Source organism: Mercenaria mercenaria, chromosome 14 (genome assembly GCF_021730395.1).
Source record: "Mercenaria mercenaria strain notata chromosome 14, MADL_Memer_1, whole genome shotgun sequence".
Lineage (NCBI taxonomy): Eukaryota > Metazoa > Mollusca > Bivalvia > Venerida > Veneridae > Mercenaria > Mercenaria mercenaria.
The window spans coordinates 39,298,209-39,312,969 of NC_069374.1; the positions used below are offsets into that span (position 1 = coordinate 39,298,209).

At 36.1% G+C, this 14,761-nt stretch overlaps 1 protein-coding gene across 3 annotated transcripts in view; it reads left to right on the forward strand.

Annotated features, from left to right (window-relative positions):
* The window catches only part of LOC123527419 (uncharacterized), a 176,033-nt gene that overhangs the window by 62,887 nt on the left and 98,385 nt on the right, over window positions 1–14,761 (forward strand). For all 3 annotated transcript variants that reach the window (XM_045306860.2, XM_053523311.1, XM_045306859.2), the window contains exon 7: window positions 14,280–14,366. In XM_045306860.2, the coding sequence (XP_045162795.2) occupies window positions 14,280–14,366 (87 nt within the window). The remainder of the gene's footprint in view (window positions 1–14,279; window positions 14,367–14,761) is intronic.

Below are 14,761 nucleotides of genomic sequence, written 5' to 3' on the forward strand. Positions count from 1 at the left end.
GAGCACGCTGTCTCCTGTGACAGCTCTTGTTTTACACTTTCTCTTTTTTCTCCTTATCTCTAATTAATTGATGGATTTGTTTTAAACTTAAAATGGTTAATACTCATCATCACCCACATCATATGGCACAAGGGCCATAACTCTCACACCAATATTTCATGAATATGCATAACTCTGGCACCATTTTTTCATGAATTATTCCCCCTTTTTACTTAGAATTTCAGGTTAAAGTGTTGATGCACTTTCACTCTATCTTAGTTATTCTTAAATGGATTTGATTTAAACTGAAAGTAGTTGTTCCACATCATCTCCCACATCATATGACATAAGACCCATAACTCTGGTACCAATATTTAATTAATTATCCCCCTTTTACTTAGAATTTCAGGTTAAAGTTTTGATGCACTTTCACTATATCTCAGTTATTACTCAATGGATTTGATTCAAACTTATAATAGTTGTTCAACATCATCACTCACCTCATATGATACAAGGGCCATAATTCTTGCACCAGTATGTTTTATTCATTTATCTTCATGAGAAGTATGAAATAATTAGTTATAACAAAGAGCTATAAAAATAGATATTTATACTTCTTTGGTTATAAGTAGCACTGGAACTAAAAAAAAATATTTGGCCTACCTACCTACCTACCCACCCAACTTCACAGAGTAGGCCCGGGAGACAGCAAACAAAGACTTTTTATACGCCCGTCTCTGAAAGAGCGAGGCATATTATGTGAACACCTGTGGCGAGCGGAGGGCAGGCGGTTGGCGTCCAAAAGCATGTCCGCTCTCTAAGTCGAACAGTTTTTATCCGATCTTCACTAAACTTGGTGACAATGTTTGTGTGCATAATATCTCGCCCAAGTTCTATAACCAGCAAAATCGCCCCAGGCACTCTTGGATTATGGCCCTTGAATTACTAGAAAAAACTGCAAATTTAGCCTTGTCCACTCTCTGAGTCGAACAGTTTTTACATGATTTTCCACAAACTTGCTGATAATGTTTGTGGGCATAATATCTCAGCCAAGTTCAATAACCAGCCAAATCGCCCCAGGCACTCATGGATTAAGGTCCTTGAATTACTCGAAATCTGCAAATTTAGCCTTGTCCACTTTCTAAGTCGAACAGTTTTCATCCGATCTTCACCAAAGTTGCTGACAATGTTTGTGGGCATAAGATGTCAGCCAAGTTCGATAACCAGCTAACTCGCCCCAGGCACTCTTGGATTATGGCCCTTGAATTAGGCCAAGTTCGATGATGGGCGTATTTTGTGACAGTCTGCCTCTCTTGTTTAAATTTGGCCTAGAGCTAAAAATTAAAAGACTTTTTAACGAAGACTTCTCATGAAGTATCATTATAAGGACCTGTCCAAAATTTGTTCCCCCCGCCCCCCACATCCCCGCAACTGCGTCTTCGAGGCAAGGAACTTTGCACTATTTTGACACATGTGATGTGCAAAATTTGTCTCAACATAGTCTTGCTCATTCAATGGGGAGAGGCAAGTAATTTTAAGTACCATTAAATAGTAATTGGTAACCTAAAAACAATTTTATATGATTTTTGGCGGCAAACCTGCACGTGTCATCCATGCAACCCCTTTGTTAATTACTGCCTGCGTATTTAATTTTGAATTTATTTTATCACTCGAAATATAGAACTAAAACAAACATTTAGAAATAACCATTTATTTCCTAAAATCGCAGGGTGCCCTGCAAAGAAAGTTATAGATCATTGATCAACTATCTCATTTCTAATGTAACAATAATAAGTATGCAATAAGTACACGGAGTCATACCAGAACTTTCAGTAAACTTTAAGCATATTCTGACTTATTATCACTAAAGAAATGGCATGTTGTGGCCACTCAGAAGGTAAGTTTTTCAGTCGACCGGAAGGAGACCAGACGCACCTGCCTAATATGGAATACCCGTACATGTATAAGCAAAATTTATCAAGGCAAGATATAGCACACACCGCCATCTATGTAAAGGCTACAATGGACACAAGGCAAAATTTACATTGGTTAATGCTAAGCAAATCCATGCAAGGGAACCGTTCAATAACCTTTAGATACCAGTCGGGAAAGTTATCTAAGCGAGACTACGGACGCAAGGCAAGATAGACACAAGCAAGGCTATGTAGGTATTACCTCAGTACTAGGACAATACCTATGCGATTACACCTGACTTATTTGAAAGCTGGATTCTGTATACAGACAATCCGTTAATCGCAACAGACGACACTTGCCACTGACCCGAACACTTTCTATTGCCCTGAGTTCCAGTTTCCGTTCTGCTCGGGTGCCCGAACTTTTACCGAAACCAGACTTCGAGTTTTTAAATAATAAAAACCTTAAAAGTGCATGTAAATATTTACCATTAAGTTTACGACTGATAAAGTACGTCCGATCACCTCCCGAGTCGACAGAATTTTCGGCCCTTATAATATAGTGAGTGACTGTATAATTTGTTTCGAATAGAATCTGCTATAAACAGTCAATTTAAACAAAAAGAAACAAGTATGACACAAGGTAAATAGTATATAAACAAGTATGACACATGGTAAATAAACTAATAATCAATCATTGACGTCCATTTATATATAACATCAATGCTGTCCATTCCAAGAATAACCAAAATCCTCCTTTAAATATACATAAAACACTTGAAAAATTATCAAGTCACTATAATACTCCGATTCTTCCAAATAATCGTTATGCAGCATGATATTACACTATACGTAAACAAAGTCCTGGCAACGCCATTTGATATTGATGAAGATTGCAGTGATCCAGTTGTTCCTGGGTTTGTAAGGTTGCGTAACTTGGAATGTGCTCTCAGTTATGGAAAGTTGTCCCTGAAATATAAAGCTAAGCCAAAACATTATTTTGTTCAAAAAAGAAGAAAAGTAACATGTACATTAAACAAAATAGTCCAGTAAATCTAGTGTCAAAAATGCAAATAACGGAAAAAATTTGCACAGAAATGATTTTTGTGTTTTCGTATTCTACAACATGTGCTGAGTCAATAGTGAAAAATCTACCAAAATCTAAGTATGCAAAATATGATTTTTTGGGCAAAAAAGCTGGAAACTGTATCTAAAACCGCGATTTTCTGGAATATTGATAATGCGCCTATGTCTATGAGTAAATTTGAATTTTTAAGCTTAAAAATGTTGAAACTTATCTTGTATATTGTTTCCAATGACTTCTTAACATTGCATGTATAAAAAGATACACATAAATACCTTTGATACAATTTTATAGTGCATTTTAAAGTTCTTTAACTGTGTTGCAAATATTTTGTTCTAAATTTGTGGGTCAGATTTGGAAGAAAAGGGTTGGAACCCTATTAATTTCTTTAACTTGAAGAATAACTAATATAATAATATGAAATCTCTTTCAAAGTCAAATACAGGACCGTAGAAAGCATTTTCAGATTGGGGGGATGGGCGCACGCATTATGAAAATCAGCTAAAATTGACTCGCTGTCAAAATATTTGCTATGAAATACACACTTAGGAAAGTACGCATGCGGATATGAATGCATTCTTTTTTTAGCTAACCTGAGCAATGCTCAGGTGAGTTTTTCTGATCGCTCGATGTCCGGCGTCCGTCGTCCGTCGTCTGTCAACATTTAGCTTGTGTATGCGATAGAGGCTGTATTTTTCAATTAATCTTCATGAATATTGGTCAGAATGATAACCTTGATGAAATCTAGGCCGAGTTCGAAAATGGGTCATCTCGGGTCAAAAACTAGGTCACTAGGTCAAATCAAAGAAAAACCTTGTGTATGCGATAGAGGCGGTATTTTTCAATTAATCTTCATGAATATTGGTCAGAATGATAACCTTGATGAAATCTAAGCCGAGTTCGAAAATGGGTCATCTCAGGTCAAAAACTAGGTCACTAGGTCAAATCAAAGAAAAACCTTGTGTATGCGATAGAGGCTGTATTGTTTAATTCTTCTTCATGAATATTGGTCAGAATGATAACCTTGATGAAATCTAGGCCGAGATCGAAAATGGGTCATCTCGGGTCAAAAGCTAGGTCACTAGGTCAAATCAAAGAAAAACCTTGTGTATGCGATAGAGGCTGTATTTTTCAATTGATCTTCATGAATTTTGGTCAGAATGATAACCTTGATAAAATCTAGGCCGAGTTCGAAAATGGGTCATCTCGGGTCAAAAACTAGGTCACTAGGTCAAATCAAAGAAAAACCTTGTGTATGCGATAGAGGCGGTATTTTTCAATTGATCTTCATGAATTTTGGTCAGAATGATTGCCTTGATGAAACCTAGGCCGAGTTTGAAAATGGGTCATCTGGGGTCAAAAACTAGGTCACTATGTCATATCACGTAAAAACCTTGTGTATGCGATAGAGGCTGTATTTTTCAATTGATCTTCATGAATTTTGGTCAGAATGATAACCTTGATGAAATTTAGACCAAGTTCGAAAATGGGTCATCTGGGGTCAAAAACTAGGTCACTAGGTCAAATCAAAGAAAAACCTTGTGTATGCAATAGAGGCTGTATTTTTCAACTGATCTTCATGAAATTTAGCCAGAATGATAACCTTGATAAAATCTAGGCCGAGTTCGAAAATGGGTCATCTGGGGTCAAAAACTAGGTCACTAGGTCAAATCGAAGAAAAACATTGTGCATGCAATAGAGGATGTATTTTTCAATTGATCTTCATGAAATTTGGTCAGAGTGATTGCCTTGATGAAATCTAGGTCGATTTTGAATATGGGTTATCTGAGGTCAAAAACTAGGTCACTAGGTCAAATTAAAGAAAAATCTTGTGTATGAGATAGAGACTGTTTTTTTTCAATTGATTTTTATGAAATTTGGTCAGGTTGATTGCCTTAATGAAATCTAGGTCGAATTTGAATATGGGTCATCTGAGGTCAAAAACTAGGTCACTTGGTCAAATCAAAGAAAAAACTTCTGTATGTGATAGAGGCTGTATTTTTCAGTTGATCTTCATGAATTTTGGTCAGAATGATTGCCTTGATAAAATCTAGGTCGAGTTTGAACATGGTTCATCTAGGGTCAAAAACTAGGTCATATCTAAGAAAATGCTTGTTTTATCGCAAGAGACCAATTTTTTGGTCCAATCTTAATGAAAATTGGTCAGAATATTTGTTTCCATGAAATCACTAAGTCAAACATGTTTTACACTGTTATGAAGTGTTTCTTAGGTGAGCGACCTAGGGCCATCTTGGCCCTCTTTTTTTTTTATTTCCATGTCTAACTTACATAGTTACTTCCTGTATGTTTGTAATCATGATGTCTGCTAAACATTTAACATTTAGCAAACACTGTCTCTCAGCAAAACAGATATTTCTGAATTAATCTACCGGCCTACTCACCAGAGATATTCTATAAATATGTTACTCTTTATTTCTTCAGAAATAATCAAACAAGTCCTGATTTCTGAGCTATTATTTTTGTAGATTTAGTAAAATGGGGGGGTGGGTGGAGGTGAATGAGAGTAGTGCTCTTGTGCTGGGCAAATGTCCGAAACCTTGGGGACAGCAGACAGATAGCTCTGGGGCTGTTAGTTCTCTACTGTGTCCAGACTCTAGTCTTGAGGAAATCAGTGATGAGTATCCGCAGAGGAGCATTACATTGACCGGTAACCAACTTGATGACTGTATCAGATGATGGTGGGAGTAATATAGCTGACACCACTAATGCTAGTAGGCCTGGTAGGAATAACACCATATTTAATCCAAACAAGTTGATTAGTACAGGAGATCATTAAGAGACTGTATCCACTCATAATCTTAGCACTATATGTGTTAGTGCAGATATTGACTTAAGGAGGTAGGTTACCTTCATATTTGTATGTGCGCATGTCCATCCGGAAGCTAACGTGATGATTTACGACGACGTTTACGACAAACTAAATATGTTTGTATATTCATTCTTCTGAAAACAAATCATAGACATGTCTTCGATCTGACGCGTTATGGTTTAATAATGCAGAAATAATGAATAAATTGCCGCAGAAATGCTTCAAAACAATGTTGCCTTAAAATGACGTCATTGACGTCATGACGTTACGTGTCATTACGCGCAAATTAATAGCTTTTATCTTGAAAGTACGTAATTCTGTGCATCTCTTTATTCAAACTATTTTTAAATAACCTTTACTTGCTGAAAATTTTTTATGAGTCTTTTGCTCTGAATAATAATCAACATTTTGCTTCTTTATGTAGTTATACTGAAATGTTATGCGAATGTAAGAAAATGGATGATGGTAACCAATGTTATTTGAATATAGTTGGTGAGAGGTTACTTGTTACGGCCATTTCAAATAAAAAAAATCTAGCAGTTTGATTTGTAAATACCTATTTTTCAGGTTCCATTGATAATTTGTTACTTATATACTAAAACTAAGATCTAAAATTGTTCAAATTTCAGTAGAAAATTGTGGTTTCTTGAATATGAATTGAAGTTACCATGGAAACGAAGCCGTGACCTATGTATTAAATGTAAATTCAAAAGCGTTGACACTAGTCTATTTAAGAAAACACAGCTTCGGCTTTTTATTTTTCATTTCAACAATATCCATGAGAATAGTAGTAGCATGCTGAAACGATTTTTCCATGAAAAATGCCAGACGAGGGTCTGCTGTAAGTATTTCAAAGCTTAAGAATTTGTTTGAATAAATGCAGATAACACGAAAATATAACTTACGTTAGAAGTAATATGTTTTAGGCTACATCAACTAGAAAGATACTCTTATTCAATATTATTTTATAGAAACAATTACGCAAAAGCAAGATATAAGCCATTTTAAACATCTCTGTTGCCTTGGTTACTTTAAACTTTAAGAAAATAGGGGTACCATGTATAGTGCTTGGTATTTTGCTAATTATATTACCCAAATATTCCATGTTGGTCATTAACAGAATGGCACTGAAGCCGTCGAAAACCCCTATTTTATACATAGTTGTTTAAACATGAGAGAAAATGCGTTACATGGAAAACACGCCCCCGACCATATATACATTTTAAGCTTTTATTAGAAAAGCTAACGCGCCATACTAGTAAAATTATTAGATTATGCTGATTCTACGAATATCAATGAACTAAAATACACTGAAAAGTGTTAAATTCCGTATTTTCCTTCTTCTTTCAATATGAAATACCTTTGGAGGGTCATGTTCATTCAAACCGGGATAAAAATTGAACTTGAAGGGACAGAGACAAACGAAACTGAGATTTTAGCAGTTAAAACTTTATATTACATGAAATACAAAAAGATGCTGCGGTTCAACTAATTTGAATTTACCCATGTAACAAGGTAACCTACCTCCTTAACCTTTCTTGGAGCGCCCCTTACAGTTTAGAAAATACGGCAACCGTATCAACCCTTAATTCCAACATCCAGAGGAATCTGGCCAGTAATACAAATACTGTATCTACCATTCTGCTCAAGCCACGTGCAATTTAGACAATGCGGATACCTAGTTACCCTCAAGTCTAGCACCCATTTGACTTATGCCATAAATCAGATACCTTACTTACCCTTTCTTTGGATGCCCTAGAAAGAATGGATACTGTAGTCAGCCCTATTTCTAGCACTCATTGTGCTCTGTACAATAATGCAGATACTACGTATCTAACTTTTCTCCTAGTTTCATGTGTGCTATAGACAACACGGATGCTGCATTCATCCCACTTCTGACACCAATATAGCGAAAATGGCCATCACTATACTGGGTCCGATACTCCTATTAGGGGCGGAAGAGGTTAAACAGACAGATACAATGCAGTCTCTTACTACCCAAGATGGCCTTGGATTTCAGTTGGTGATACAGAATAGTTCCAGTTGGTGATACAGAATACGTGTAGATTCAATGGAGTTTGGAAGTTAAGCGATGCTGCTCGTCGATGATTGGTCCTCCTGACCAGGTGATTGGGACCCTCCTCTCTGATTGGCTGTTTCACCTGTAACCTCTTACAGTGATCTAATTAAACTTAACTGAATTGCCACTACAGAACTTTAGATTGTTAAAGATTTAGTCAGCACTAAACTCCGGTACAAACGATTTATCACAACTAAGTCCTCTGCACGTCGAACAGACGGAATAGTTGTCATGAAAGTTGTTTGCTGTATTTGCCAACCAGGGTCCAGTTGTTCGAAAATTTAACGGGCTGTTGAGCTAACCGCTGGTTAACTTTTGATATTAGTTAATGTGGAAAACCCTAGTATGATGTTTTGATTTAATGGTAAGGACATTTTATTGTTCATATTCCTTAACCTATAACTTTGATTTACAAAGTCTTCTAAAATGTTGAAATATAACCCTAAATGTTAATCAACCATTAGCTTAATCGCCCGTTAAAGATTCAAACAACTGGGCCCAGGTAACAAGGTGTAAAACATTAGCATGTAGTTGCAGAAAAGTAGGTTTGGAATGTAGTTCACATGCAGAGGACTTGACAATCTCAAGTTCACTACTTCTACAAAAAATAAAAGCTCAGAAATCAGGACTTGTTTGATTATTTGCATTGATATTCTGTTGGTAGAGATACTAGCTATCACAATACCATATAGCATTTAAGTAAAGCTATACAGTGTGATAACTTCTTAAAATATATATTTTTTTGTGAATTTTAGTTATTACCCTTACAGAAATAATTGTCCTCTCGCTACCAATAGCAGCTAGGTAGATCTAGCAGTTAAGTAGCTGCTACCACACTGCTACCAGTAGCCGCTAGCTGCTATTGGTGGTGTTTCGTATGCAAATTAGTTTTCCTGCTACTTGTAGTGGCTAGCTGCTACTTTTTCCTGCTACCTCAATTGCTGCTACTTGTTACCTGCTTTTATAGTAGCGGCTAGCTGCTACCTTTTCCTGCTATTTAGCTTCTGTTGGTAGTGTTTGTATGTATATAGAGAATAATAGGTTAGTGCCGTAGATGAGAAAGTTTATCTGGCGAGGTGGAGGAGGTTATCGGGTGAGCCGAAGGCGACCTGATAACGTCCGGAGCCTAGCCAGATAAACTTCTCCATCTTAGGCACTAACCTATTATTCTCATTTATCTGTCATTACTTCTTTTCCGATATTTGGTATTTATTTTACAAAAATAAGTGTGCGACACCGCTTAATGACGTCATATTCGTAATGACGTCACTTATGTAATGACGTGATTACCGGCAAAATCGCAATAACTTCTTCGTTTTTGAATAAAAACTCATTATTTGACCACTCATTTTCTTAGTTCGGACATTTCCAAGACAATGATGATGGTTTCATTGCAAAATTTCTTATGACAACAATATCGATCATAAGGTCACATGATCAACTGACCGTATATCACTGGTCACATGATCAACTGACGGTATATCAAGAAAGATATACGGCACCCTGATATCGGGTCGAAAATACTGCAAGTGACAGGATAAATTAGTTTTCTTGCTATACTGGTAGCCGCTACCTAGCTGCCACCTTTTCAAGCTACCGAGCTGCTACCTTTGAGATTATTGTAGAATATTTCGTGGATGTCATCTAATCCACCCAGGGTAAACATAGTAAACAAAAATAATTAATGTACTACCCCTACAGTGTTCAAAACTGAAAAGGTTGACCTAGATATCATGACTAAGACTCATGAAGATTGCAAAACAAATATGGCCTCTAGAGTGTCCACAAGGAAATCGTCTATGCCTATGATCAGATGACAGGCTGACAGATTACGGATGAATGTAGTCTCAAAAGCTCACCTAATCACACTGAGATATTGGTGAGCTAAATAAATGTAGAAGTTCAAAAGACTGGCTCAAAATACAGACCCAAAATCAACAGAAGTGAAAATTAACAAAATATAAACCATTTGTATATTTGGAGACAAAATATTGACTAGATCAAGATTTTATTTCATAGAGCTGTCATTGATAGAAAAGTTTGTATTGATATATTAAATGGCAAACATCGATGATAAAGATACCAGGCAACTGTCATTTGATATTAATGTTATCAGGCCGAGAGGCTGATATGCGCTGCCGAGATCTGATAACATTTGAATCAAAAGACAGTTTTTGTTTTTCTATTTATCATGTAAATCACTCATCCTAACTAGAACAACATATGCCCTCATCTCTTGTTTTGTGAAATTGACTTCTGAAGCTAAAAATAACTAAATTTATATTTTACGGATTTGGAAATACAACGGCTCCTGGAATATCTGGATGAAACAACATAGCAGCGCCATCTTGAATTCAACTTGAACAGTGTTTTTTGACTTTCTGACATTCTTATAAAAAACTAACAATCAGAGAGACTCTTACCTGCGTGAAAATAAAAAATCACCCTCTTGAGTAAATCAGAATAGATAACATTTTATACATTTGAATCGGGCAACTACATCACATGTCCCAAACACTGAACATTTAATTTCCTCCTACAGACATTGTGATATCATGATAAATGTTAGGGGGCCTACACAATGACATCATATTGAGTGCTACTTTATTGCTTTGGTAGCAGGTAGCTGCTGTCATATTAGACTTAATGTGCCACCAAAATCGCTGTGTCGCTACCTTATGACTGTGCTAGCAGGTTTCTGATACTGAAAGTGGGGGGTTTCTTCTAGTAGTGAGTACATAGCAGGTACATAGCAGATACTCGCTACCACCTGCTTCTTTCCTGCTACTAGTTTTTGCTACCAAAAATAGAAGTGACTAGGTAGCAGCTTGGCTTGCTAGCCGCTACCTTTGTTTCTATAAGGGTACTTGTAACCCATTTCATAAAGATAACGCTAAAATTGTTGGAAATAAGGCAGTCATATTGGATATATGATGTAATATTGGGTTAAAATGCTGTAGGGATTATGTGCAATGAATGTTGTTTTACGTTTCTGTTATCATATGAATGTTTGACAGACTCAGATGCAGTATAAAACATACTATGAATCAATTCCAGAAATTCCCTTATGTGATGGCGGCCATATTGGATTTGGCAGCCACATTGGATATATATTGTTTCAAATATAACTTTTGGTGACTGGTAATAGACTCTGCTTATATCCTTTAAAATTTTGACATGTTTAGATAAGTATATATGAAGCTATAATGGAATTCCAAAAATTCGCACTTTAGTTTCATTTTTTCAACATTTTACCCCAAAAATAGGGTATTTGCATCACTGGATTTTGGTAGATTTTTGATATGTCATTCCTGATATGTTATAGATCACACATGCCAAAAATCATTTCTGTGCAAATTTTTTCCCCTAAATTTCGCATTTTTACTGGACTAAAAATACACCTTCTGAATTAAGGTTTTCTTTACATTGGGTTCACTACAGTTAAGTTTGGGAGTGGCGGGTTGGAACAAAAATAATTGTAGACGTGTAACTGCTAGAAGCTAGTGTACTTGTCAAATGTAGTTTTTCAACTGAAAAGATTGCACCTGAATTGTACTTACTTGATTGCATGCCTGGTTCCTATTCATGTTTGTATAAAGTAGCATTGTATAAACTGGGAAACAAATCTGATTTTGCGGCCAGCCAGCGTGAATAAGCTGACCGCTTGACCACATATCTCGGTATATTTCTCCAAAAATAAACGGAGTTATTTTTATGCAAAAATAATTTTTATTATTTGATTTTTCTGTCCTAGGTTGTAAAAGCTAACATACATTAGTAAGACTTCAAAACAAAACGAATTTTCCATAGAGAAAGCGCATGTTTATTCATATTATATATCATTTGCAATATCCCGAGGGATTTTTATGTCTCCCCCCAGACATATTGTTTTGCTCTGTCCATCCGTCCATCTGTCACACTTCATTTCCGATCAATAACTGGAGAACCATATGACCTAGAACCTTCAAACTTCATAGGGTGGCAGGGCTAATTGAGTAGCATCTTTATTCATATTATATATCATTTGCAATATCCCGAGGGATATTGTTTTGCTCTGTCCATCTGTCACACTTCATTTCCGATCAATAACTGGAAAACCATATGACCTAGAACCTTCAAACTTCATAGGATGGTAGGGCTAATGGAGTAGACGACCCCTATTGATTTTGGGGTCACTCCATCAAAGGTCAAGGTCACAGGAGCCTGAACATTGAAAACTAATTTTGATCAGTAACTTGAGAACCACTTGTCCAAGAATGTTGAAACTTCATAGGATGATTGGTCATGCAGAGTAGATGACTCCTATTGATTTTGGGGTCACTCTGTTAAAGATCAAGGTCACAGGGGCCCGAACATGGAAAACCATTTTCGATCAATGACGTGAGAACCACTTGACCCAGGATGTTGAAACTTCATAGGATGATTGGTCATGCAAAGTAGATGACCTCTATTGATTTTGGGGTCACTTTGTTAATGGTCAAGGTTACATGGGGCTGAACATGGAAAACCATTTTCGATCAATATCTTGAGATCTTCTTGACCCAGAATGTTGAAACTTGATAGGATGATTGGTCATGCAGAGTAGATGACCCCTGTCGATTTTGGGGTCACTCAATCAAAGGTCAAGGTCACAGGAGCCCGAACATGGAAAACCGTTTCCGATCAATAACTTGATAACCGGTTGACCCAGAATGTTGAATTTCATAGGATAATTGGACATGCAGAGTAGATAACCCCTATTGATTTTGGGGTCACTCTATTAAAGGTCAAGGTCACAGGGGCACGAACATGGAAAACCATTTCTGGTTAGTAACTGGAGAACCACCTGACCTAGAATGTTGAAACTTGATAGGATGATTGGTCATGCAGAGTAGATGACAAGTTAATGGTGAAACAATCTTGTATGTCTCTGATATAAAAGTACTATATGTTCAGGGTGTGGAGTTATGTCCATTTCTGTATTTACTTTATTGTAAATAATTTATAATTTTCTGACTTAGGACATTGATCTGAAAGGGTCGATGGTAAGAAAGTTGTCAAGCGCAGTCACATTTACCATACCCAGATGGTAACACAACAGATTAAAAAACAAAACAACATTTATTACTATTTTCTGATTATCTTTAGAAAAAAGGTAAATTTTATGTTCTACAACAAAGATGGCATTTTCCGCCACATTTTCAAAGAAACCTGTGGGAAACCGCACGTTTGACCCCAATGATTTGCATATTTATGAAGTCATTACAAGGTGGAGAAATTCGTAAAATGGTGGCCGCTCTATAAAAACATCACAGAATCATAGGGGTGAGGAAAACATTTCTCTTGTAAATTTGAAGTGTCTACACAGATTCAAATGGTATTCATTATAAAAAAAGGATTATTTATATTTGTTTCTTTCTATACACAATTTTCCGTACTCTTTGCATTGAGTCCCATAACACATTCACATTTCTCCTTAATATTTTGACATTTTTTGACAGGAGTGGCCTATGACGTCAAACAGCAGTGTGTCAATACATGCGATCAACTGTTAAGATGGAGTAGAGGCTATGACTAATTGTGATAGTGATAAGCATTTGATCATTGCGATTAATACATCTGTTCAATGTAAACCAGTCAGGAGTGTCTTGATCTCTGATGAAATGGAATTATTTAAAAAATGTAAGAAGAGTGGAGGAGAATTGCTTGGCCAAACTTAAAAGATTATCTGTGCTTAATAGATGACTTCTTTTGTTTTTGTGGCAACAGGTCAACAGTCACTGCCAACTTGTTACTGATAACTTGTGACTGGCCATTATTTCAGCATATGTGTTTTATAAACTTTTGTAATGTTATAGGGTAAGGAAAGCCTGATAATATGTTAATTCTATGTGAAAGCCATCAGCAAGCCTTTTCATAACGCTGAAGGAATTTTGAAAATCGGACCACAATTGAAAAAGATATGGCAAGTTGAAATTTAGGAAAATGGCTGATCATGGAGGCTGCCATTTTAGTGTGTTTATGATGTCATTTACACACTGCAGAATTCTTTATTTAGCAAATAACCTTTTAATAGATTAATTTTCATGTTTCTTGAGTGTAAGGTGTAAAACATGATAATTTCTTTCATTATAGCTGGAAAAAGTAGAGAAATTATTTTACAGAAGTAAGTAAATACAGTTCTAAAAATTTAATAAATCGGCCATTTTGTTTTTGTTGCTATGGAAACAAAATGGCCGCCGATTTGAATGCTCATAGCTTTCTCATTTTTACTCCGATTTTGAAAATTCTTTCACTTCTTTAAATGATTTTATCCCAGCTAATAAAATTAACGTAAGAACAACGTTGCCTTTCCCTTTAATATATATCTCTGCCTATGTCTTAGTTTGATTTTTTTGTTTTTCATTATAACAGGAGAGTTGTTGAAGTCAGTGTATATCTACAACCCTATTACCAAGGTAGCCTTCTATCCTGATTTGTCACTAGTTGTCACAGCTTCAGGTAAAACAGGAACACATTCATTTGAAACACATATATATAGAATTTTATATATTATGTTGGTTTGTGTTAAGCTTGATATCAATAATATGAGAGTAAATATGTCAGCAAGACTTTTACACCAGAGATGAAGGATGAGCTACTGTAAAAGCAGAAATTTTTGTGAGGGTTTAATTTTTGCTATATTCCCGAGGCCCTACATCTTGCAAAAATGACAAGGTGAGCTTTTGTGATCACCCTTCGTCCGTCATCTGCCATCTGTCGTCCGTTCGTTGTCTGTTTACAATTTCTTGTGAACACGATAGAGACAACATTTTGTAATAGATTTGAATCAAACTTGCACACAGTTTATATTGGCATAATATCTTGGTTCCTTTCGAAAACTGTCCAGATTCCTT